General features: G+C 41.3%; 1 protein-coding gene across 1 annotated transcript in view; it reads right to left on the bottom strand.

Annotated features, from left to right (window-relative positions):
- Window positions 1–27713, bottom strand: part of Slc9a9 (solute carrier family 9 member A9) — a 551705-nt gene that overhangs the window by 278306 nt on the left and 245686 nt on the right. The window contains exons 7-8 of the mRNA XM_028865996.2: window positions 19086–19224; window positions 16124–16229 (exon numbers count right to left, since the gene is read on the bottom strand). Coding sequence (XP_028721829.1) covers window positions 16124–16229; window positions 19086–19224 — 245 coding nt within the window. The remainder of the gene's footprint in view (window positions 1–16123; window positions 16230–19085; window positions 19225–27713) is intronic.

The raw sequence follows: 27713 nt of genomic DNA, 5'->3' as shown, positions 1-27713 counted from the left end.
GACAAGACATGCCCACTGGTTCAAAAGTGTCAAGAACACGATGGGAGCAGCTAACCACTTTCCAATTTGATTTAAGGCCTGTTTCTACAAGACACAGCTCATACCTGGAACTACTACTGGGACCAAGAGTCTAGAACTAGACAGGTCATAAGCCCCAGGGGAGAACCTGGTACTATTGTAGTAAACTAAATGTACATATTATTAAACTGACTCCTAGTGGCTTATCTTTCTTTGTAAACCTATATCAATGCATATATAAACCCTTATCAGCTTCTATTTGCACTAGGTGGTATTTAACACAAAGACTCATAACTGGTTAAGGTGCAAAGACTAAGAAGCTGCATATTTCTCATCCCTAAATGGGATGTACGTATCACAACCCTCTGCCCAAGACTTGGGGATCATTTCAGAAAAGGGGGCTGAAAAAATGTAAGAGCAGAGGCATGGATAATTACAAGGGTACAGTCTTTTTCTGGACATAGCAGGGCAGTTGCAGGCATGGCTTCATAGTTGTTGTGATAGGATACATAAACCCTAGGCCAGCTCAAGCCGTACAAAATCCTATCATGGAGAAGAGAGATGGTCACTAAGACTACAACTAGATGAGGAGCTATTAGCAACTGAATACTGCCAGGAGAGGGAGAGTCAATTTTTAAGAATATACTCTTGGTAGATCCACTATGCTTTAGTAGGAGGCTACATGTTCAAGAATATAAAGGCAGCACAAATTGGACTACATGGTTTATAATAAAAAAAAAGACAAAAAGTTGGCTGTTTAGGGACTTGATGATCTGGAAAAAGTTGGGGGAGGGGGTGAATGTGATCAAAACACATTGAATGGAATTCTCAAATTACTAATAAAATTAAAAGAAAAATATTCTTAATTTTGTACCATATAAATTATATTGGTTCTACTTCTACCACTTCTGGAAAAACAAGCAGCCATTAAATACAACCCTGGAAGAAATTAGGAAGTGGTTTAGAGAAAGTAAGAGTGTCTGACTCATGTTAGTGCACAAAATCACCTTTCAGCATCTGCCCACTGAGGTTTCAGTGGTGGGTAAGGTCTTAAAAGGCTTGGCCACAGGGATTCATTTATGCAACTTTGAACAAAAATTAAACCAACACTTTCAGACACTAGTTAAAAGAACTGTTTTGAGAAACCACAAAGCACACAGTTCAGTTTAAATTCACTTGCAAGGAAATTCAGGAAACAGCTATTTGGTAAAAATAATGATACTGTTGGTATGTAAATTATTTCCAGAGAGGCCAGTTTTCATGGAACAATTACTGCCTTTTGAGTAACTGAATACAATTTACACCATTCTCTGATATTTATACTTCTGGACCCCCTTAGAGACCTCCATATTAATTTGCTTGCTTACGTGATCAAGGTTCATGATTCTGTGATTGTAAATTATGTAAAAAGAATAATACTACATTGGGAATGAGGAGGTCTAGGACCCATAGGCGACTGTTCAGACACTGCCCAAATTGGATGATTGGTTCAATTTAAATTCATTTCACTCCACTAAATCCCATTGTTTTCTCAGTAAATTAAGGAAGGTAGTCTGCAGTAGTGGTTTCGAATTGGGGTAAGACAACTGAAAGAAAATATGAGAACGTCATAATTTTAACAAGCACTGTTACATACTATAAAATAATATAAGTACTCTTATGAACAACAAATGAAAACAAATATAAAAGTATGGGGTACATAATATACCTACTTATATTTTAGCCTGTAAGAGTCAAGAAATTCTGACAAGCACTGCTGAAGGTAGGTAACATAAACATCCTCCAACTTGAAGTGTCTGGGGTATGGACACAACAGTTCTTACATTGTGTCATGGTCTACCTAAGATGGGTCCTACAGATGGATATTGACTTCCTGTCCACTTACTTATCCTTAAAAGTCTATTACTTTTCTCTCTGTATTATCTCCAACCCATAATAGTTTCTAGAAGATACTAGGTGCTCAAATGCTTGTTTGTCAATTCTTCCCTATTTACTTTGAAAAGAGGATTTGGGGTGAGGCTTTACATCCTTATATACAAACAAATGTTTATGAGAAATGGTTAGTAGTAGAGTCCATTTTACCCTTATATTTAACTGTTTTACTCAAGTCCATTCTCACCTATTGTCTCAGCCAGTGATAACATTATCCTTTTCTCATTAAAAGTCGACAAGGCCTTCAGACAGGGAAGCATAAAAATAAATATCTGTCACACGGAGCATGATTTTCATTGACATTAAATGCAGACTTGAGGGGTTTCTAAAATTGGAGAATATTGCATTTTTATACAGGAACTATTGATTATATTACCAGAACACAGAAAGAGAGTAAGAAAGAAAGCAACGTGTCTTGTTCTTACACAGTACTCTGAGGGTTTCAAGGTTGATGGGTTATTTTTTTATGCTACGCATTTCTGTATTCTTGATCTAATACAAGAGCTGTTCTGACAGGTTTGCTACTACCCCTGAGAGGGAGCTTGGAACTAAGAAGTCAAAGATTTGACAGAATGGAAAACTCCTTCAGGGAATATGAAGGAATCTAAGTTTCCAAGGAGTATGTTTACTGTCTTGTCCCCCTTGTTTGGCACCTGGGTAGATTGGTCAGGAGTCTGCGGAATGGAGGAAAGAAAATAGCATGAACCTATGTTCTCATCCCTGACTACTCTGGTGTAAACAGCATATACAACTCAGCATTGTTTCGTGTCTAGGATGCAAAGTTTTTAAATTTCCACTAAGCAACACTCCATCCCTGATCCCTGACTATCAATGTAAGGAAATTCATACTAATGTAGTAATGAATACAGGTTAACCTGAGGGCTGAGGAAGAAGAGAATTTTTTGTTTGTTTGTTTAGATCCCCGACATTTTGCCTAAAGTTTTGGTAATTCATCAGCCTTAAGCCTGCCTGCCTGTCCATTTCTTTAGAATCAATGAACACAACTATAGTGGGATAGCTGGAATTTCTAATTAGTAATTGCACCTATTAGTGGGAGATGTTCCTTCTCATGTGGCTGTTCCACACGGGTAGGATCCTGAAGGCCCCTAAGTGAACTAATTGTTGTCAGTGAGAGGCAATTGTCACTGACAATTGCCAGTCTTACAGAATCTAGAATCACCTGGAAGAAGAGACTCTGGGCATGCCTGTAGAGGGGTATCTTGATTACATTAATTGGTGTTCAAATCCCCTCTTGATTGGACAGGACCACTGCCGGGAAGGAGCTCGTGGGTTGTATAAGATGTAAAAAGCAAGCTGAGCACTAGCATGCATTCACTGTTCTATCTTGTGACTTCAGGTGTCACATGACCAGTTGATTCATGCTCCTGCTGCCTTGGACTGTACCTTGAACAGTGAGCTAAACCAAGTCTTCCCATCCTTAAATTGCTTTTGTCGGAGTACAGCACTAGGAAAAGAAACCAAGAGAGTGTCCTTTCCCACACTGTTTTAGTAAACAGAGCCATTAATGTATGCATCCAGAAATTTCTTTGACTACCTTTTCTTCCAGTACCTTTACATTGGTTATTTGGATCACAGTATGGCAATTTTTACACTCCTGTGCAGAATATAGTTCTTGAGAACTCATTTTACTTTTTTCGCTCTGCCTCCTGATGCTATGAAGTATTGGCTGAGAACACTCACAGTGAAGAAAGCAGGGGTAACACTGTCCATGACTTCAGTTACTTGTACAAATAATTTGGATATTGACATGAGGGATAATTTGACTCAAGAAAGTACAGGTGTGCGCTGATAAGCTACAATAGGGGGAGATGTGTTGTGGGATATCTGTACACTGTGTGAAAGTGTATTGTTGTGATTGGTTTAATAAAGAGCTGACAGCCAGTAGTTAGGTAGGAGGTATAGGTGGGACTTCTGGGAAGAGAGATGAAGTAGGAGGAACTGAGGAGTAGGAGTAGCCAGGAGACACAGAGAGGAAATAGGAGGTGCAAGATGGAAGAGAGGTAATGCCACATGATAGAACACAGATTAATATAAATGGGTTAATTTAAGTTATAAGAGCTAGTTAGGAACAAGCATAAGTTAAGGCCAAGATTTCATAATTATTAAGTCTTAGTATTGTTATTTGTGAGCTGGTGGCCCAAAGAAAAATCTGACAACATATGACACTCAACATGGGGCTCAAAAATGCACATAGCATCTGAGAAAGTGGTCCCTCAAGTAGGCTTGGTTGTATAGAGGTGTGGCTCTTTTAAGAGGCCCTGCTGTGCAGCGGAGCCCTTGAGCAGCCGGCATGCTAGGTAAAGATGCTTGCCACATCATGGACACAGCAACTTCCCAGAGCTGGGGCAGTAAATATGTTGGCATGAGACTAGGCTCCCAGAGAACTGGGGGCAGAGTCAGCCATCTGAGCCACACGGCAGCTGGTGTGGCCAGTTAAGGTTTGTTTCAAAGTCAGAGAATGCTCCAGTTGCATAGTAAAGCAGTCCAGACTGGAAAAAAAAAAAAAACCTTTAAACAGATACGATAAAAAAGGGTATAGGCAATCATAAAAATACTTTAAAAGTAATAAACTATTTAAAGAGAGAGTAAAGATATATATATGTATGTATGTATATATATATATACATATATATATATTTGTTTTTTTTTTTAAAAAGCTGGGTAAATATGGGAAACACAGGGTGTCTGGATCCTGTATAGTTCTCTTGACCTTGAGTTGTTTAAATGATAATGTAAAAAAAAATAGCTGGTGAGAGAAATTGGATTATGAAAACTTAAAAATGAAAGTCAGAAAATATGTTGCATTGAGCGAGAGGTTATTCCTTTGTTTCCACAGGAAACAAAAGTTATGGTTCTCTTCAAAATTAATAAAGATCAGATTTGATTGGGTGAGACCTCCTGAAAGTCTTGACTATAGACATAAAAAAAAAACCAAAAAAGACTACAGGGACGGGTGACATATATGCTGATCCCTCTACTATAGATAGGAACAGCTCTGAGACTGGATGAGACATGATAAATCTTGTTGGCTATAGAGTCCTCATGATTTATTACATGACATCCTTTCATATGACATGGATATATATTTGGGTATACAGTCCAAACAAACTTATAAAGTTAACAGATACCTTTTACCTGCTCAAACATAAAGCAAAAAAATCATATTGGAGGACATTTGTACACTGTGTGAAAATGTATTGCTGCGATTGGTGTAATAAAAAATTGAACGGTCAATAATTAGGCAGGGGGTATAGGCAGGACTTCCAGGCAGAGCAAGAACTCTGGGAAGAAGAAGGTGGAGTCACCAGCCAGACATGGAGGAAGCAGCATGGGCAGTATGGAGGGGTGAGGTAACAAGCCACATGACAGAATGCAGATTAAAATAAATGAGTTAATTTAAGTTGTATGCACTGGTAGGAGAAGCCTAAGCTAAGGCTGAGCTTTCATAATTATTAAATCTCCATGTCATTATTTGTGAATTGGTGGCCCAAAGAAAAATCCAGCTACAAAATAATCTTTAACTGACTTGAGCACACTGCACATTCCATATTTGTGTTAATGTAGATACGTTACCTTTAAAAGTTTATGTGTTTTCAGAACAAAAGAACTGCCCTTGCCTCAACTGCTGTCATAATGCTGTCCAAATTGGACAAGCAGGACACAAGGTGACTTCTGAACTTTGCCAAGACAGGGTAGGACAGTCCTTCAAAATTCCTGCTTCATAAAAAGTCTGTCAAATACTCTAGGCCTGTAGGCTAAAGATGGATGCCCCAATATTACAGAGGAACTTGGGTAACTGACCAGGCAGTCAGGTGTTTCTGTCATTCCTATAGTTTTGGAAGTTGTCTGCTCTATACTTTCTATTTACTCAGGTAATACTATATCCTTCTTAGGTCTTTAATGGGGTTGAAGACCAGATAGTTATAGTTACAGTTTTCATTGTTACCAAATTCAGAAAAGAAACTCACAAAAGAGGTATAAAGTATGTAAGGTTGAAATACATAAAAGTTTAAATTGTTTATCTAAGAAAATATTTTGAGGTATAAAAAGATAGTTTTAATATAGTAATATAAGTTATGATAAAAAATGGTTTAGATATAAAGTTTTAAATTCATAAAGATAAGATAAATAATAGAGTATTTTCTCCAAATATGCCAAATACAAATGGACTGGACATTGTAAATGTAATTTTTACTCAATAATTGTTCTTATTATATTTAATTTTACGATATTAGAGTTAAAACCTTTTCTTTTTATTTAGACAAAATGGGGAAATGTGGGATATTTATACACTGTGTGAAAATGTATTGCTGTGATTGGTTTAATAAAGAGCTAAGTGGTCAATAACTAGGCAAGAGGTGTAGTCTAGACTTCTGGGCAGAGAGAGGAAGTAGGAGGAATCTAGCTGTGGGAGACACCAGGAGACATGGAGAGGAAACAGGAGGTGCAAGATGGAAGAGAGGTAACACCACATGACAGAACATAGATTAGTATCAATGGGTTAATTTGAGTTATAAGAGCTTGTTAGGAGCAAGCCTAAGCTAAGGCCAAACTTTCATAATCAATAAGTCTCTGTGTTGTTATTTGTGAGCTGGCAGCCACAAGAAAAATCTGACTACAGAGATTTGTGTTAAACTTACTTGTGGGAATTCATTCCTCCAATGGCTTTGGGGATACAAACTCTAGGGTGTGGCTTTCTGTCTGCTTACATGACTCCTGAAGAGTGGAGGGAGTTGAGTGGTGTGCTCTCTTGGGTGGTAAAGACTGTCAGGTGTTATGAAGCAGTGTGTGATTGGTTTCCAGCTTTCCAAGGTCTCTGCAACTGGATTTACCATATCCTGTATTTGTGAGTGTATTTTCCCATTTCATATCTTAATAAATTCCTGATACCCCTCAAACAGACACTCATGGGTTTCACTTACACTTGCTTACTGAACCTGCATCATGTCATGCTTGCCCATGACTCAGTGTGTCAATAACTAATGTCCTTGGGAACGACGGGTGCTTGTTCCTGTAGCCTGAAGGTCTAACATTTTGAGGTTCCTGGTAAATACGTTTCCTTATCTATTGGTAAGTCTTGGCTATGTGAGCTTTACGGAGTCCTGTCAGTGTGAAATTGAGAGCAGTGTTAAGCAAAGAGGTGCTGGACAGATTTGTTTTGAGAAAGAGTTCTAATTAAGACCCTTATGCATTTTGCTCTAGATACTGAGCACCATAAACACCATATCCCAGCCCAGTCAGAGGCAAGTCAAACAGAACACGTTCCCTTCTAACCTGAAAGCTTTCTTTGGGATTTTCAACCCATTTTTGCCAATTGGTGAGATGGTAGGGATGGGAAGGCAAGAGCCGAGTCACAGAGATCAAGAGAAGTCTCAACATGTCTGGTGAAGTTACTGCAGCGCGAGAGCTATTTTCTTCAGCTATTGTGAGAGAAAGAGACTTTCCCTGGTTCCCTTTTCACTCCAGAAAAGCCTTTCACGAACCAACCTGACATGTGTCAGCTCTTCCTTATCAGGCAGTGTAATTAGGGCCTGAGACTGCAGACCAACAGGAGCATGTGGGGGACTAGACAGACATGACTTCACTGTTGTGTTCCATACATGTGCCTAGGGCATCTTTGTTTCAAATCTCGGTCAGTTCTCTCAGAGAATGAACCAGATCAGGACTTGTTTCAACCTCTCTCTGGTCCTTCCTTCCTTCCTTCCTTCCTTCCTTCCTTCCTTCCTTCCTTCCTTCCTTCCTTCCTTCCTTTCTTTCTTTCTTTTTCATGGAGCCTTTTATTCTCTAGGCTCAGACTTCAAAGCTCATCAGCTTTGCTCAGCCATCAAGACTAGTTTCCTTCATATTTTGCAAGTTTATTATCTTAGATGGAAACCATTCCAAGCTGAATAAATAGTGGGCTATATTGTTTAAATTTTGTGCGAGAGAGGGAGGCATGTAAATACCCTCGCCTTTTCCTCCAGTGGCTATAAAATAGGCCCCAGGAATCTAAAAATGGAAGGTGCATTTATTACAGTAGTGCCTGGGAGCAGGGAATCATTAGACACCATGTCAATGTTGCCCTTAGAAATCACACACTTCAGTATTTAATGAGAGCCCTGAAAATTTGCTTCTGGCAAAAACTGGACCCCCAAAGTCTCTGCTGGGAAAGAGATTACAAAAATGAATTTTCAAATAACCTTTCCAGCTGTGCTTTTTTGTTATCTTCATAAACTGAGCATCAGCTCCTATGACAGGATTCAATTTTATTAAGGATTATGCTATACATAATGCTGCTGAATTATTTTCAATATTCAATTTAAAATAATGGCTTTAGTAACCTAATGACTTTCAGAAAGTAGGTCTCTGGATGGGGAGATTTCTACCTGATCAGAAGTCAGGGATGCGGGTATACTAGGCGTCTCTTGGAGAGAACACCTCAGGGTCTTGCATTTCCTCAAAAGCCACCTCTGTATTTGTACAAAGTCCCTCCACTGGAAACTAATGAAATCTGTTTGCTTTAGCAGTGAAGAGATAAGAACCAATTAATAGAATGGCTTGTTCCAGCCCCTGTGAGTCAGCTGAGGAGCCAGAAGCTAGAGGCTGCTCCCTCCACAGCTGGCTGTGAAAGCCGGGCAGACACAGTCTCATAAATTCTTTCTTCCTGGCACTCCTTGCTATGGAGAATCCCTGATGTCCATTTCAATGTGCACACTTTCTTCCCAGAGGAAGACTTTTCATTTGCACTTTATATCTGTCCAATCTTCCTAAGCAAGCTTCTCCAACTGCACTTGTAGTATTTCCAGTAGCAGGAAAAAGCAGACTTCTGGGGAATAGAAATACCACCCTTCATTTGCATGTCTAAAAGCCACTTGTTTTTCTAAAAAACCAAGTTCTTCTGTGTGACTATTGAAAATGTGCAGGTGCAGTTTCCAAGAGACTGGGATGAGGTGGTGGCAAACATGGCCCTTGAAGTGAAAGATGATGAAAATAAATCAAATGATCATCATCAAATTAGTAACAACTGGAGTGAAAGTTGGAGACATAGTAGTGAGAAAGCCCCCTTCCCCAATGAAGTGCTCATAATGAATCTAATAAGAAGCTGAAATGACAAGGATAATTAGCACCATGCAAACCATCTTCAAAGCTTGATTTTTGTCTCTTTGTTTGTATCTAAGTATGCACCTGGCATAAGACGGTCCTGAGTACTCTCGCCTCAAGGCTGGGCTGCCTTTGAACTACATTTCCTTCCTGGTCTGTCATCCACTTGTGGTTTCCTTTGTGAAATAGCCTGTGTAGATCGTTACTTCCTTGATCCCATTTAGGCTTCTTTGTAAGCAATCAAAACAGACCCTGGCTACTGCCACCAGGGGGAATTTATTGGAAGGAAGTATGGCAGCTCTCAGAAAGAAAAGAAAAAGGCACCAAGTTCCAGGGCTCTGCTGGCAGGGATGAGTAGAAGGTCTCAACAAGGTTCTGCTATTGCAAAGAACAGGTGCCAACAGTTATGCATCTTTCTAGTCTTGTCCTAAAGATTCCTATTCCTAGGGAAAGTATCTGGTGGACCTAACTCCAGAAGCTGTCAATCATTTTAGCCAGGGAGGGTGAAACACCTTGCTTAAAATACTATTATCCAGTGAAGTAGGAGAGTGATTCCTTAATTAACACTGGCATATTACTATCAGTGGAAGTGAGAATGGGTGGTGGACAGATGCACCAATACATGTCCACTACATTCCTCTAGACTAGGTTATTTTCCTGTTTACATGTCTAATTTTTAGCTGAGGAGGTATGGAAGTCAGGTTATAGATGAATGAAATTCATGATGATCATTTACTTGGTCTGTGGATCTGCTCTGGGACAACCTGACCAGTGGCCAGAAAGGAACTATAGCAATACCATCAGGTACAGGAGCACTTACTACTCTATCATGGAGTCTGTGATGCAGAGTTGGGGAATTTGATTCTCTGATGAACTGTGCTCACTTATTCCAAGACTCAAAAGACAAGAACCGAGGCTTGGGAAGTACAGTATACAATATGCTTACTGCTCAAGCATGAGGAGGTGATTTCAGTACTCCAACCCATAAAACAAAACAAAACAAAAATCAAAACAAACAGAAAACTGAGGGCAGCAGCAGGTGCCTGCTATCCTAGTATTAGGATGGAGGCAGAGACAGGAGGGTCCTTGGGGCTTGTTGGCCAGCTAGTGTGGCCAAATAGTAAGCTCCAGGGTCAGTGAGAGATCCGATCTTAAAAAATTAGAGGACTGATGATTGAAGAGCTGATGTAGATCTCTGGCCCACACATATACATATACATATACATATACATATACATATACATATACATATACATACACACACACACACACACACACACACACACACACACACACACACACCAGACTGAGTGCTGGAATGCTTCAGTCTTGCTGTGGACCTGGTAGTCTATTGTAACATCTGTCCTTCATGCCTACACATTAGGTTAGTACTTCAGAATTTCAGAACTTCAGTACTTCAGTATTTCAGAACCGCGAAGAGTAAATGAAGTAAGAGAGTGAGCTCTAGATGCACATGGACAAGCAAGTCACTGTAGAACCCTACACTATAAAATAGCTAAAAAGATACTTAAAAAGTAATTTGTAAGTCTAATATGAAGATAACCATAAAAATTTACGGAGGGCCATAAAATAACTTAAATAAATAGAGACATAATTCTCAAATTATTTTCTGTTTGAAACACAACATTATTTTCAATTCATTTAGAATTATAAATGTATGAGCACTATAAACAGCACAGAGGCCTTTAAAAATAAGATGAAATGTAGGATATTGATTAGCAGTATCTATATACCTGTATACATATATGTAGATGTATAGATAAATTAATTTTTTAGATTTATTTTTATGTGTATGGGTATTTTGCCTTCATGTGTGTTTGTCTGTGCATCACATGCTTGCAGTTCCTATGAACACTAGGAAAGAGTACTAGATCCTCTTGAGTTGGAGTTGCAGATGGTTGTTAGCCACTATGTAGGTGCTGGGGATCAAATCTAGGTCCTCTGGAAGAGTAGGCAGTGCTCCTAACTGCTAAGCCATCCCTCCAGCCCTGATCTATTGGATATTAAGATAAACCATGAAGCTGAAACAATTTAAATAGTGAAGATCCAATGCTAAGTGAACAACAGAAAGTCCAGAACATACACATAATACATGTTTGCACAGATAGATTTAAATCTATGGGTGGCTTACCATCTGTGAAGGAAATCAAGTCCCTATTCTATCCCACAAGTAAAAGCAAAGAACTACTACAATAAAGCATATATTATCATTAAAGAAATATTGGGCATTGTAAAATGGGGATAAACTTACACAAAACTTGAACATGTCTACACTAGCCACATTACCTGATACAAGCAAACACAATGTAACATACTTAAAAGGAAACAGGGGCACAGAGAGAAGATTCCATGACTAAAGGACTTGTTGAGCAAGCAGGAGGAATAGAGTTCAGATCCCAGTACTCCTGTAAATGACATCTGGGTGTGATGACTCACTTGTAACCCCATCACTTCGGATGTAGAGCAGGGGATCCCTGAGGACACTGGCTAGCTACCTAGATACATCAGTAAGTATGGCTTCAGCAAGGACCCCGCCTCAATATAGAGGGTAGAGAATGACCAAAGAAAGAACCTGTGCCAATTCATGAACACCTCATACATATATGGGAACACACACACACACACACACACACACACACACACACACACATGAATGAAAGGGCAAGTACAAATTAGAGAGTGCTCATAGAACATATGACAAATGACAGCTTGATTTTCTTGATAAAGAACAATGAAAACAAAATGTGGCAAGGTGAGGACTTGAGTGAGAAGAAAGGACAGAGAGCCTAACAGGTGGTCCAGCAAAGGAGAGATGCTGATAAACAGCCTGCCATCAGAATGCTTTTATTCAGCAAAGGGGGAGTACAGAAGGAAATGGAACTCAATGTCCAGTTCAGTGTGTTTAACAGGTTGATGAGAGTGGTCTCCCATGTTGGCAGAAGCACCGGGGGTATGTATGACTTTTACAGAAGACAATTAGAACAGCTCTCCATAAACTTAAAGTATTAGCTCAGAGATTTTGTTTTTAGGCAGTTCTATGAATAAAATTCATATACCTAATGTGGTAGTTTGAATGTAATTGGCCCCATAAGCTCATAAGGAGTGGCACTATTAGGAGGTGTGGCTTGCTGAAGAAGTGTGTTACTGTGGGGGCAGGCTTTGAGGTCCCTGATGCTCAAGCTCGCCTCACTGTGACCCCCAGACCATTTCCTGTTGCCTTTAAGATCTATGGGACTATCAGCTCCTTCTCCAGCACCACGTCTGTCTGCATGCTACCACATCCCACCATGATGATAATGGATTGAACCTCTAAAACTGTAAGCCACCCCACTAAATGTTTTCCTTTATAAGAGTTGCCATGGTCATGATGTCTCTTTACAGCAATAGAAACCTTTACTAAAATATCTAGCTATAAGGAGTATTACCTCAAAAATATTAATACTAAAAACTCTAAATAATCAAAAGGCTTAGTAGAAGTTAACTTTATGTGCCATAGTATTGAATGTCAGAAAAAGCATTTGTTAAGTAAGGGAAGCAAGTTGCTTACTACTTCTCTAAATTAAACTTAGATTAAATATCTAAATGCCTGAATATATTTAGAACATATACAATTTGTTATACGTGAATGTAAATGTATACACATACATTTTATTAAATGGACACTATAATATTAATAATAATTATAAATAGGAAATAATGATACAAGCTATTTCTAATTTGTTTCCTTCTGTGAATGTATATTTTCTAAAATTTCATATAGTAAATATGTCTTACCATAGAAATAAGTAAAAAAAAAAGTGAAGATATGTACTTAAAAACAGATATGCTATAGTCAAACTGGCAGAAATCCTGTTTTTAAGACCAGTCTTAAGTGAAAAACTAACTCGTAGAACCTACAAAAGAGGTGAACCAGACATGGAAGGCTCACAGGCCTGCTTTCAGGGTGATGTCCTCGAGGACCCATGTTGTAGAATATCCCTTCACACTATGTGAAGATATGCCACTGTGACTGGTTTAATAAAAAGCTAACTGATCAGTAACTAGGCAGGATTTTCAGGGCAGAGAGAATGCTGGGAAGAAGAAAGGCAGTCACCAGCCAGGTAGAGAAGAAGCAGCATGGGCATTACAGAGTAAAGGTAAAAGCCATGAGACAAAAAGTAGATTGATGAAAGTGGGTTAATTTAAGTTGCAAGAGCTAGTTAGTAAAAGCCTAAGCTATTGGCCAAAATTTCATAATTAATAATAAGTCTCTGTGTCGTGATTTGAGAGCTGGCAGGAGAGGCAGAAAAATCCACCTACAGATCCATTTGGCAATGCCTGGGCTCAGGGAGTCTTTCTGGGAAATGGTGGCACATGGGTCCCACATCCAGGTCCTGCATGCTGCACTATTAGTATGCCAGATGAGCAATCCCCCATGGTTGCTGGTCAAGTGTTCCTTAGCTCATTCCATTTTATACTTTTCTGCATTCATTGCTGTATATTCATTTGTTAAGCATTTTAAAAAGGTCTCTAGGTTTCATCTTTGCACCATACTAATTTACCTGTGGTCTAGGATGGTATCGTCACACTGAGATGAGATTAGAGAATTACATTGGATATTAGACCTTCAGATTTCTTCAGAGGTGAATATGAGAAATGAGCATATGAAGAACAAGTCTCCAACTTCTCCAAATTATTATTAAAGACATTTCCATTCAGGTGCTCAAACTCCCCATATGATGACCCAAATGATGAAATCTCCTCAAATTTTAGTAGAAATCACCCTTAAAAATTTTTGCTCACTTATATAAATAAGTGTGACTTCCTCTGATAAGGCTGTTTCAGTCCTGGACTAGTCAGCATGTTCTCTTTTGACTTTGGCTCCCAGAGAGCTCAGAGCCATGGTTATTGCCAAACTATAGCAAACACACAGCTGCCTAATTTTGAAGAAAAAACTCTATCCCAGAACATGAATGTTTATCCTCAACTAAGAGGTCCCATGATACGCATGGCTGGTATTATGAGTTGTCACAAATCCAATTTGGAAACAGGCAAGGATTAAATAACAAATAAACACATAAGTGATTTGGACTGCCCAGGCTTGGTCTTTGGCAATAGGAAATGCTCGTACCTAGCTTGGTTTGAATCAAATGCCTCTTAGGCATATTGCCTAAATCTGGAGTACTGCTCGGGAGAGCCTGCTGCTGGGTTCAGCCATAGATAGTGGGGTTTTCCTACTACCAAGGCCCATACCTGCAACTGCCCATCTTGTGAGGCTCGCTCCTTAGCCTTCAAGTATTCACTAAGGGAATCAGGTTGAAAAGGTAAAAGAGCAAGGTAGGAAGAGCAGCAGTGTAAAGTTTCCTGTAGACTGAAACCTTGCATATAGTTTCTACAAGATCTAGTTGAAAGGAACCCAGAAGTAGAAAATCTTCATTCATAGAAATGCGCGTGCGTGCGTGCGTGCGTGCGTGCGTGTGTGTGTGTGTGTGTGTGTGTGTGTGTGTGTGTGATGTGTGTACTTGCATGGCTTTATTATAAGACACTTCCTAGCCTTTCTAGAAGGTCAAGTATTGATTCTTAACTGTTAGCATAATGTAGATAATTTCACAAGTTAGGTACAGAACAGGACAGAGACTATGGGGAAAAGGGAAACTATTTTTGAATAACTGTGACATAAGGGGTTGCCTATATTGTTTCATTTAGAAAACATTATCCATCCTAGCCCTCAGATGCACAGCCTCTCAGCAAACTCCTCAGTAACATGACAACGGGTCAACATGACAGTCTTTGCATTGCAATGATTTAGATAAAGTGCCCGGGAAGGTGGAATCTGGTGGTGCCATCTTGATTAGAGCATCATGAGAACTTTCAAGGCAGTTTTCTGCCTAGAACCCTGTAGAAATGCAGGGCCCACAAGGCTTTACAGTGTTTCAGGCCAGCTTATCACTTGGTCATCACGCTAAAACGATGTGCATGGCAGTAACAGGACAGAAATGACTAGCCCAAGAGGCAAAGCAGGCTCCTGGGACCCAGAGACCACCCTCTCTTGGAGGCCATCCTGGTCTCCCACAGGGGAGGTTCATTTGCCATAGCTTTAAATCTCAGTATCACCACTCACCACACAGTGAACTGGGGCACCTCTTATTTTTGGGTCTTTCTGTATATTAATGAGATCATCTGGGACAGGTAGTAAACTGGTTTGGGGAACATCCTCAATGGGTATCGATTTTAATTATTTAGGTTGTTCATCATTAGAATGAAAATACCTCAAGAACATGGGTCTAACTATGGGTAATGGTATAGTAGAGATTCTCAACACTTGCTTGTCAATTAAAATGTGGTGGGTAGAAATGGGCCCAGGACTGAAATCTGAGAGTAGCAGGAAGTCAGACTGAAGAGCCTTGGTGAGCCTTGCACATGGCAATCACCCAATTAGTACAGCCACCCTAGTGCAGCCCATGCAGTGACGGAACAGGCATTTGGTTGAGGAATCCATAGCAAAGGATCCAAAGTCCATGGGATCTTAAAGACAGCTTTCTCTGGATCAACTGCCCGACCTCAGAGGACTCTGTAGACTTTCTGCCATATGGGACACTAGACGGTAGAACAACCCACACTGGCTTATGGCTTTCTGACTTGGCCAGGCTGTGTAAAAATTATGTACACTGATGTGTTTATATGTGCACACCCTGGAGAGGCTGCCCACACTGGAGCCTGCTGGCCCTTCATTCTCCCCAGCAAGGCTGGTTGTGTGTATCCCTTCATAGTGCATGCAGCCTTTCCTTTGTAAAGTCATCCATCATAACTATAAGCCAGTCCTTTCAACATCCCCTCCTGTCCAAAAAGGAGAAAAAGAACATTCTGAAATCATTCTGTTAAACTATTTTGCACAAAGTGGATGAATTATTTTTTTTTATTATTTCTCCCCAGGGAGCCCTACAGAGGCTGATTTTGATAGAATCCATTTGATTCACTATTTAAGAGAGACTTCATTTCCTCTCCTGCTGGGCCACACATACAAGAAGCCACATTCACAGGTCTTGCTCACACTGCAGCATGAAGTACTGACCTGTTAAGCCGGCAGCCTCTGCAGACAGGAAGGCACTCCAAGAAAGGAGGAAAAACAGGCCTGTTTCCAGCATCGGGAACTCACAGAGCTTGGTAAATTTGGTCAAGTGACAAGATGTGTTAAGGAAAACAACAACTGTTTTTATAACTAAATCTGCTTGTTGGCTAAGAGGAATGGATTTGGTGACGACAGCTGCAGAGTAAAAGGCTGATTGTTCATATCTGAGTAGGTGTAGCTCGTCGGTCCTAAGAAGAGGAGCATGGATTCCATGCTGCGTTGTAGGCTCAACACACCCATAAAAATTCAAACCAGTGTTCAGATTTTTTTTAAAAAGTATCTACTAAGAGTAAACCCATCAGGCTGTGGGTATGAACTCTCCTGAGTGTGGTTTGTCTCTTAGAGTGTCACCCCACCCAGCAAAGGAGAGTGCCTTGGAGTCAGAGGCATCCCTTAGAGGAGGCAGTGGTGTTGGTCCCTAGGATGTAGCCTGAACCTGCTCCTCTGTAGAACCCCTTCCCCGAGAAGTGGAAACAGGGCAACAGATACAGTTATTAACAGTGAGAGGGGAACTGTTCAAGCCCTCTTGGTATTAATATACGGAGGAGGATTAGTGTTAGGTTTAAGTCAAACACCTTTGGCAAACAATGGTTCATTTTGCCAAAGGTGGTGCTTGGGCAGTAATCTATAAACTATAAATTAGAAGGCAAATAAAGGATGGTGACCCAAGCTGGGCAAAGAATGGGTTATGGGGAGATGGTTAGGAACCTCTGATGATGGGAAAGTGTGACATTGTTAACATGTTTGCTAGGCACCAAGTGCCCTGGAAAAGAATGAGATGCGATTGACTTGTAATGTAATGCTTTTAGAAGAAAATATGAAACCTATTCTATATTAAAAGATGAATAGTCCATGGGGCGGATGGAAAAGCATGACCTTTGACCTCTAGGATGGAATATTTGTGTTCAGTCCTTGGCTTGTCTAGCCATTGGGTGTGTGACTTCTGAGCAGCGTATTACTGACCCTCACCTCTGTCCTATGTGACTTGGCAACATGAATAATACATCTCCCCCCAAGTTTGGAGAGTGAAATGTGGTAAGTGTGTGAAAAGTGATTTGTTAAATTTCAGGAAGCTAGAATGCTGAGAGTCAGAATGGCAGGATTCGAAAGTCACTCTCCGCTTAGTCACAAATCTAAGCCACTTAGTGCCTCTGGTTCTCCGAGGGAAAGTGGGATGATGGCCTTATCTGAGCATTGACACATGCCTCCGTACAGAATGATGTACTCAGGGCAGCACTGGCATGCAGTGAGGGCTATGTGAATTTTTCTGTTGGTGGTTTAGGTTAACTTCTTTTGGTAAAACATCCTTCCTGAGAACATATCTTGAAAGATCTGGATCATGTGGAATAAGACACAGGCTTACCTTAGGTCCTTCCCAACTTCCCCCCTTTGTTACTCAGGAGGAAGGCTTTGCTTCTCATCAGGTTCACCCTCCTAACCCTTTCTGGTTTGTTTCAAAGGGAAGGCTTCCACTTGTTAGGTTATCAGAGTAGCATATCTAAGTAGGCTAAAGAACATCCTTCCCTTTAACCTTCTCCAGGAAGTCATTAGTTCTGAGTGGAAGTCCAAGTCTACAGCCTGAGGCCTGACCTGAGGAGCCTACCTTAGTGTGGACACGATGTCCAGGGTAGGAGCAGACAGACAGCTGTGTGCACCTGCCTCCTCTACAGCCTGTCTATAGAGCCTGTGAAAGCCACCAAGTGTCACACAATTGACTGTAATGGTGCGCTTTTCATTGCCCCCTAGCTCAACTGTCTCTATGCTCTTTCTTCCAGATGAAACCTGACCTCTGGCAGATTTCTGGCCTCCAGCACAGTTCCCTCTCCTCATCAGCCTGCTCACTTCTGTGTCCACACATTCTGCTCACACCAGCCTGAAGGGAGTTCTGATTTCAACTTTCCCACCCCATCTGTGCTATGAGGGTAAAAAGCCTGGTTTTGAAAAGCCCACACATACCCTAGATCTATGGCCACAGCCAAATTATTTAACTTTAATTGTTCGAGATTATTCAGCTGTACAATTAGAATAATAACAGGATCTACCTTACAGGATCCCTGTACAAAGTGTCTGAGATTAAAAAAAAATGCTTAGGATAGTGGTGGGGTGTCAAAGTTCCCAGTAAATTCTAACTGGTATTATTATCACCATGCTCATTGTTACTGTTGTGGGGACCCAGAGTTAATATGGGAGGTCCCTTACCTCCTTAATCTTCTGTGTAAAGAGGAGACAGTAATGACATGTCCTATAGGCTGGATTCAAATGAAGAGGTGCCTGGGAAGGTCTTGTCACACGCTACACTTTCAGTTGGTGTTCCCGTCGTCATTATGACTACTCTAGTCCAGGTAGTATGTGACCTCTGCCATAGCTCTACCTAACGATTAAGACACAAAAGAAAGCCATACATAGCAACTATGATTTCTTCATTTCCTCCCACAATACAATTGTGAAAGCTTTTAAATCCCCTACTGGTCATTGTCCTGGCCTGCCCTATCAGCCGGTGAGTGACAGCAGAGCATCTGACTTTATCAACCGTAGTTGATGCTATTCTATTTTGGACCTTGGCTCTCCAGTTCTTCCTCTTTACCTTCATGTAGTCAGTCCTGGTGTCCTACGCCCACAACGTTCCTTAGGTGCCAGTTTTTCTAAGGCTGTCTAAGAGAAGGCACCGGCAACAGCGGTAGACTTGACCGTAGACAGAGAAAGAACCTGCCCCCCTACTGCTGGTACTGATTCAATGCCTCACGGTATCACCCAGAACGGGGGTGGGGGTGGGTTCAGCAGCGCTATATCAAATTCAAACTGATCTCGCCACTCGCTGCTGAGGAGGTTATCCAGCCTCAGAAACACTTCCTGCATGTTGACTGCTCTGGACCTTCCCCAGCTCCCACGCAATGACAAAGGATATCAGTGCTGTGACGACTGCATACGCCGAGCCCATTGCAAAGGAGCCTGCGAAGATCCCGAGGAAATTCCCCACCGACTGGAAGAAGGCGGCAGTGTCAAACGCGTTGGGGTTCTCCTTGGGACTGTAGATGGATATAGAGCTGAAAAGAGAAGAAGGTAGCGTAGTCAGTGATGGTCAGAATTGCACACACTACCTTCCGGGAGGGGCACACTTTCCAGTGAGACTGGATGCTGGAGAGAGGATGAGGAAAGAAAGGTGGAAGAGGAAGAGGAAGCAGCAAGCGCCCCTTGTCTTCCAGGCCAGTCCCACGGTATCCACATATTATGGCCATTCAGTAAACATTTTTATATTGGGAGAGTCGTAAAGAATATTGTTTCCAAGCAAACTAGGCATGAAAGCATGGTAGGTGTATATGGAATCTGCTGAGAAGATAGATAACTGTGAATTATTTAGTGGCCATATGTCTTCACTGCTCTTATATATTCACACATGTTCCTGATAAAAAGTGCGCTTTTATGGCCTGTGCACAAATGGGCGATACAAATCACAGCATGCACAAAATATCCTGCCATGGTCTTGTCATAAGCCACAAAGCATTTTTCTCCCCAGTGTAACCCTGTGGAAAAAGAACCAAAGAACCCTGATGGTGTGCAGAACCCCGCAGAATGAACTCTCCAGACAGGCAAAGCCCCCACTCTCCCACAGAAATGAATAGCAGCAGCCACCCAAGGTCATTTTTCACATCTAGTTATCTTGTCAATAGACAGATCTCCCCAGAGAAATGCAACCCACCAACAGGCAGTCTGGTTAGTTAATTTTTTGTTTGTTTTGAGACAGTCTTACTCTGTAGCCTGGTCTGGCCCCAACTCATAGAAACCCTCCTGTATCAGTCTCTCAAATGGGATGGTAGGCATGAACCATCACTTAAATATTTCTGAGGATGCTCTATTTGATTTTTTTAAATGGAGGCTTCAAATCCCAGAGTGCTAATGAGAAGGAGAAGGTGTGTCCTATATTAGGGACTATGAACTCCTCATAGTGTCTCATTAAAATGAGCTGATGTATTAAACCTGAAGGGTTTAGGGAGACAAACAAAGTTAGATTTAGAATTTTTTTATAGTTTTAATTTTAACATGGAATCTTTAAAATTAATCAGGAAAAAAAATTAAGAATTTGACAGTGAATTCTGAAAAGAACTTCATAGCTGTGTGGAGAGGAAAAAGGCACACCAGACATGCTGACTGAGATTAGACAGGGTTATACAGAATGTAAGAGTCTTTTCATCAGGATGGTTAGAGCCTGCTGACTCTCTGCCCTGGCTCTCTGCCTCTAGACACTAGTTAGGAGAAGGAAGGAGGAGTGGATTCCAGCCTTCCCCCAGGAAGATATGTAAGGGAAGGTAGGACTTTTAAATGTTCTTTGGGTTTCTGTGGATGCTTTTAAACCTCCAAAGCAGGTCAAACCCTTCTACTTTGATCTCTTAATTGGAGAAGGAAGATGATGGTGGTGAGGTGAACCCTGAAGTGTATGTGAGAGAGGACCACCTTTGAGGTGCTCCTCCTCCTGTGGAGTGCTAGACTTTCAGGAAAGCAGGGTCCCAAACACACCTTTGAGTCTTTGTCATTGCCAAGCTGGAGCTGGGGAAGCCAGAGTTCACCCTGACAGTCACCAGCACGAGTCTCTATTTCCGGGAAGAGATGTGAAAGGGAGAATCCTTCCCTTTCTTTCAAATAAAAGTATTTTTAATTAATTAATTCACAGAAATAGAGCTTTGTAAATAATTCTAAAGTTCTGGAGGCTGTAGACCTGTGGATCTGGCCCTTTGAGCTGGCACCTCTTCATCCCACCTCCATTTCCTTGGAAATGTTATTTCTGGGTGCTCTTGGTATCCACAGTGATATCTGGTGACACCTTATACATTATTTATGAACTGCTTTTCCTCAAACCAATTTCACTTTTATTCAGGTGTAAAAGCTTTCATTAAAGAATATGTATAAAATTTTAAGTTTGATATGTTAAATATATTTTATAATATAAGTGAGAAAGTGTACATTAACATAAAGTTCCCAGTGTATGACCTCAACTCATCCTGCTGGCCCTACTGATTTTAAAGTTTGCTCTTTGGGATATGTTATCCTATTTCTGCCCACCAAACATGATAGCGCCTTCGTTTGCCCAACTCCACATGCTTCTCTGTGACGTTTGCTTTACTGGAGTCCAGGGAGGTAGTCTATTGAATTTGTTGCTCATAAGTCCTCCAGAATAAAATCACTGGGTACATGCTACATGCTGAGTGACACATTACATACAGAGTACTGAAGACAGGTAGAGAAGCACACAGAATGGAAACAAAATTAAGTTCAACAACTATCAGCTGATACATGGAAGACATCTCTAGGCAGAAAATCCTAAGACACGGATGACAAGCACAGTGCCGAATGTGATGTTGTGAGAGCTATGAAACATTTAACAGTACAAAAGGGGAAACACTATTTCATAATAAAGGAGATGGTATTTGATATCAAGTCAACAGACAGTGATGGAGAGAGACTATTCCAGGAAGTGAAGGGAGTATTAAGGAGGCAGGTGAGTTCTGGGCACCATCAAGGCATAGCTGCTGCGTGGTTACGGCTGGAACTCAGGTGTACAGGAACCCATGTGGAGAGAGAGGGAGAGTTGGGTGACATGGCATTTCTTAGAGCCTGTAGATCCATGTTAAGGATGCTCACTTAGACAACATTTACTCTTATGCCTACATTATAATTTTCTTAGTCTTTTATTTGTGTGAAATAAACAGGATCAATTATGGGTCCTCCTCCACTGCTCCCTTCCTACTTACTACAATAAATTAGCCGAAGAAAAGAGAACTCAGAATCACATAGTTAGTCAGTTCATGATGTGAATATTTTGTTTCTTATTTAATCAAAAACAAAACAAACAAACAAACAACAACAATAAAAGTAATTCTTGGGAGAAAACAAGAATGTACATGAAAATAGTTGAGTGGCATTTGTTACACTCACTTTAAGACAGTAGTTTCTGGGGTACCAGAGCCTTTGTTTAGATGGAAGTAAGCGTGTGCTGCCATGGGTACTGGCAGCAACACTTGGGCTTCTTTAAGGAAACCTTCATTCAAAGGTGGCTTCCTCACCTACACGCCAAACTTTGCTCAGCCTCACTTAAGTCTTGTTCCTCTTTGTATGCCTAGGAGCACACAGCCTGGTGCTTGGCATATGGAAGTCTATGCTATGCTAAAGATGATGGCATGATCTCAAGCATGAAGAAAGAAAGAAAGGAAAGAAAGGAGAGAGGGAGGGAGGGAGGAAAGAAAGGAGGGAGGAAAGGAGGAAGAAAGGGGAAGAAAAAAGGAAGAAAGGAAGGAAGGAAAGAAGGAAGAAAGGAAGAAAGAAAGAAAGAAAGGAAGGAAGGAAGGAAGGAAGGAAGGAAGGGAGGAAGGAAGGAAGGAAGGAAGGAAGGAAGAGAGGGAATGAAAAACAGAGTCTTGAAAAAGTTAGTCAAGTCTTAAAAGGAACTATCCCCTGTAAGAGTTCTATTAGACATTGAGTAGCTGCATCTGTTGGAGTTCTCAGCCCAACTCCAAGAATCACTCTTGTATCTTATTATTCATGTCACAGCTTTGGCACCTCTTGGAGGACCTGGGGCAAGTCATCAAACTCAGACTCAGTTTCATCACCTAGTCAATAGAGATGACAGTATCCCTCCATAACTGTGAGTGTATGATGCACATGTAAAGCTCCTATGTAGATACTGTCAATTCCAGGGTTATTCAATAAATGCTTATAATGTGCACTCAAACAAAAACCCAATGAAAGTTGTTTATCCCCATTATCATCATCATTCTGCTAAGAACTCCCACAAGTCTCACACTGGCAGATAGCAGAGTTCTATAATTTGAAGCAAGCTTTAGTTCCAAGAATGGACAGGAGGGGTATGGTTGACCTCCTGTCACTCTAAGATTGAGGTTGTTAGAAAGGAGCTAGTCATAGAAGTGGGTTTAGAAGAACAAGGCACCATAGCAGTGTATTTCAAAGAATAGTGTCATGTTCATCACTGAGGTCTTGATCACCTGCATCATCAAGGAACATGTCCTGGCAGGCTGGGCAGGGCTCTCCCCAGGGATAATAAGGCCACAAAACAGTTTAAGATGAAACTCATGAGCAATGCCACCTGACTTTTGGGGAAAAATGAGGCAGCAGGGAAGAGGAATATACAGGAAAGAGAAAGACTTTGCAAAACCTAGCTGTCCCCAGGGAGGCGCCTTCTCTACACTGCCAAGGTTTCAGAGAATTGGTCCTCTAGATCTTGCTCCTGGAAAGACATCTCTTTGGGCTCTGGTTTCCAGTCATGACAATAAGCCTCTGTATTGGGTGCAGCAGCTAGTATTAGAAGCTGGAAATGACCCAAGATTTAGGTAGCACACACAGAGTTATTTAACTTAAGCCTAAGGGAGAAATATGAGGTTCATGAAGAAATATGAAGAGCAACTTCAGCTCTTGTGACTTGACCCCTGTACCAACTGTGATGGCTGAACCATTAAAGGGTAAAAATATCAGAAGGACAAGAGAAGGGGAAGGAAGGAGGCTGTCTGCTAACCTGCTCAGTGACTGTCCTTCAGAACACCGAAGAGTTATGTGAATAGCACAAACTGGTGGCTGTTAGAGTCACTAGAGTTTGGAGGTGGATGGAACCAATAGCTTTGAAAATATTATGACCAGAAATACCCAGTAGTGTTTAAATATTCATCTCATAAGTTGGAAATAAGTCTAGGTTATCGATTTATCCAGTTCAAGAACTGACTGCTCAGCAGAAAGTGGGAAATAAATGTGCACAGGCCCTTCTATCTAAGAAATTTGAAATAAATGAATTATTGTAACTTGAAGAAACAACATTAATAAGGGTCTTTATTTTCTCAGTGTACCGTTTAAGATTCATAGGCACCACTAATATTCTGTCTGCTATTTCTCAATAACTGATTTTTTTATGCCTATAATACAATGGTCCTGAAATGAAAAGGCTTGGCAGCATAGGGAGCATTGAGTATCTGAATTTGAAATAGATCTTGGCTCTGTCTCATTGGCTGTGTGACCTTGGTCACATTACTTAAACTATTTGTATTCCCATTTCTATAACATTATAATAGTACCCACTACATAGGGTTGCTATGACAATTAAATGCATTGGCATTTTAAAGCTCTTAAAATGGCATCCGGTGCCTGGAAGGAACTAGATAGTAATTTCTTAGGAAATCTTCCTTCTTCAAATGATAAATTTCTTTCTTTCTATTTCTGTCTATGCCTCTTTCCTTTTCTCTCTTAGACCTTGGTTTAGTTCTGAAGGAAGGATTTCAAGGTAGATGTCCTGTGAAAACTTTCATCTATATGGAACAAGACTTTCCTGACTATCCCCTGGTCTAGACCTCTGAGGGACAGGAATTGTTGGTGTATGCAAAGTATTTAGTATGGGGGATTCTGTGGCATACAGTGAGTTCATGGTGCAAAAGGAGGCAGCGAGGAGTGCGAGCTAAAAGTAGATAAAGGAAGGAGAGATGCTGTGGGAAAAATGACTGACAGAGAGTATATACAGTAAGGAAAGTATGATCTCATCGGTCCCACCCATGACTTTGATCATCTTTCCATTCTGCATCTTATCGAACCACCATTTTCCAAGTTGTTATAACTAAGTCAAGCATCTCAGCTTCCAAGACCCTTCACTCTTGATATTCTTCAACTGCAGCCCCTTAAAATGCTTTGCTATACAGTTACTTATGGAAATGACCCAGCCATGCAATGGCCTCAGGTTCCAGGCAGCTGGGCAGCTACACTGTACCTTGCATGGTCCTCCTGCAATTTAGGTGACTCTCTGGAACAAGTTTCTTCTGTACTTTTCAACCTACCCTCACTTCTTTGCTAACTTTAAATCAAGGTCACTAGAAAGCTTATAAAAAGTGTTAAGTGAATATACTGTATCGCCTTTAGAATTTCTATGACTTTAATCATTAAAAAAATATGTGAAAATGATTACTACAGCCAAAAATATTTAAAATAACCTTCTATTTTCTCTGTCAAATCTTTAATGTCTAACAAAGAAATTCAAACTATTGGCGCCAGTTCATTGACAAGAGCTCTTGATTAGTTGTGACATAAATATTAAATGGCTTTTTTTTCCCCTTAAAACTTCTCTAGTTGTGCTATATAGAATCCCCCTTTGTGCTGGGTGAGTAAGTTCTATTGATAAGTAGTTCCATTGATGATGTCTTGGTCAAACTCCATTATTCAATTACTTTTCTTCATTAAAACTTAGTGAAGTCCAGCTTTAAACCTCAACCTTCAAAGCAGAATTCCTCTTTTCTACACAGAAAGGTCCAGAGAGTTCCAGGTGGTTCCTTGAAGGGATGAGAAGCAGTGAGGTCCTCTAGCTTGTCCCTGTGGCACTGGGTGGTAGAGGGTGTACCTGGCTCTTGTTCTTGGTGAGACAAGCTCTAGTCTCACTCTGCTTCCTGTTGAATCATTCTCCCAGAGACCTCAGGTGATATGCTGTTGAGAACTCCTTCTCAGGTGCCGACTCAACCTTCATTTTCTTTGCAAGCTATACATATTCCTGTTGACCGTCATGGCTTGAATTAGTGGCTGCTTGGCCTCAGTGGCTTTACCTCTTCTCCTGATGTCAGAAAGTTCCCTTGATAAGTCCCCTAGGTCAAGAAACAGTGCTGGCTAGCTGGTCTCACTTGCTCCCCAAATATGCCAAACAAGGGTGCGTACAGATCCTTCTCCAGCTGGCTCCTGCTTTATTAATTCTGTAGGCCAGAAAGGACAGCAGTCCCTATGTGCTTATGCCCCACACTCTGAGTATCCATAACCAAGAATTCCCTCCTTTGACACTGCTTGGAGGGGGACTTAGCTCTCTCCCTTAGAGGATGAACTGGCAACTCCAGCAGTCTAGTGATTCAGGGGGCCCCTCCCACTTTGCTGAGGGGAGAGGAAGCATTCCTATGAGGATGGGCGATGCCATTGCATCTTAATACTACAACTCTGAGACACCTCCAGCCTTCCAACTCATAGCACTGGCTGCTTCCTTGAATTCAGTAGTTGGCAGGTGTGGGCCTCTCTACTAGGGAGCCCCCTTGCAGGCTTTTTGCATTTTTCAACCAAGTCCCTAACCCAATCTAAAAAACCAGAAAAGGCTCATGAGATATGCACTCTGGTGACTTGTGTGTGATATTTAATGTCAGGTGCTTACAGTTTATTTTCTCCCCGTCTAGGGTTGGGTTGCCATTCTGCTCTTTGGGACACATTTTAAAAGAGCAATACAGCACAGAACGGCAATGAACGTTCTTAGACGCCATTCCATTTTGTTGGGCTTGTAAGTCACAGGCAAGGACCAGGCAGGAGAAAAGAATTAATTACAGTGTTAGTTAGCTCTCTGTACTAAGAAAAGAAAGATGAACAGAACAAGAAACAAGTGGATCCTTATCTATTATTTATCTTTTAATAACAATACCAACGTGCCCTTTCCCAGGGAACTTGCTTAATTATGAATAAGGAATTGATTTTTATGGGGCCAAGAATTGTGTGTACACATTGGAATTCATTCTGGCGTCTGCCTGCCCATTATTTGGGCTTATGTTCTGCCAAGGGCTGATGAAGTTCTGTCAAGAGAACCTGCTGTAAAACATAATGGCTTCAGGAATTGGGGGCATTCCAGGCACCCTGGGAGGTTAGAAGAGCTGTCTTAATAATAAGGGGCCTTGGCCAGAAGTTCACTGAGCATGAGTTAGAAGCGTAGGGTTTCACCTTCTCAAGGGCCAAAGGGCCCTGCAGAGGGCTGTGCCAGGGGAGGCTCATTAATTAACTCGTTCAGCTTCTGAAGTATCATTTAATGATTGCTTGCTAAGAGCCCAAATTCATAGCCAGAAAGTGATTTTCCAGGCCCTTGACAAATATCTTGCCATTCTAATGTCAGCCACGAGAGAAAAAGACAAGGACAATTCTGTGGAAAGTAGAGGTGGTTGTGTCATAGCCATACTGTGAGTAATGCAATCTCAAGCCAAACTGATTCATTCCACCCACAAATATCCATTGCCCCTACTGTGCGCAGACATTGTTCTGAGCACTGGGTATACAACAGGGACAAAACATGGCTGTTCTTACATTGCAGTGGAGACAACATCAGTACAGCTAAGCAAACAAATACACGACATGGCAGCTGCTAAACAGACACTAGGGTGGTCTGAGTGGAAGGGAGGAGGTGATGGAGGGCATGTGTGTGCTGCACAGAAAGGCTGCCTGAAGAGGACTGTGAGGGAAGTGAGCTGGAAAGAACTTCCTGGGCTCTGAAGCAGAGCATCATCCATGGAGGGTCAGAGGAGCCACAAGGAACCAGTACGGCTGGAGCAAGGTGTGCAGGGTGGGAGGCAAAGCTAGAGTGGGGAATGTAGCTGACTCTTGGGGAGCCTTTCAAACCGGTGTTAGGATTTTCCACTAGGGGCAGCCACTGAAGAGCTTGGAGGCAGAGGAGAGGTATACAGACTATTCCAAGTAACAACAGAGGAAGTCAGACAGCTGGCAAGCTGACATCGCAGTACAGCCAAAGACTGAAGCAGCCCCATCT

Source organism: Peromyscus leucopus, chromosome 7 (assembly GCF_004664715.2).
Source record: "Peromyscus leucopus breed LL Stock chromosome 7, UCI_PerLeu_2.1, whole genome shotgun sequence".
NCBI lineage: Eukaryota > Metazoa > Chordata > Mammalia > Rodentia > Cricetidae > Peromyscus > Peromyscus leucopus.
The sequence above is the reverse complement of the archived record's forward strand: the minus strand, read 5'-3'. Positions and strand labels throughout refer to the sequence as shown.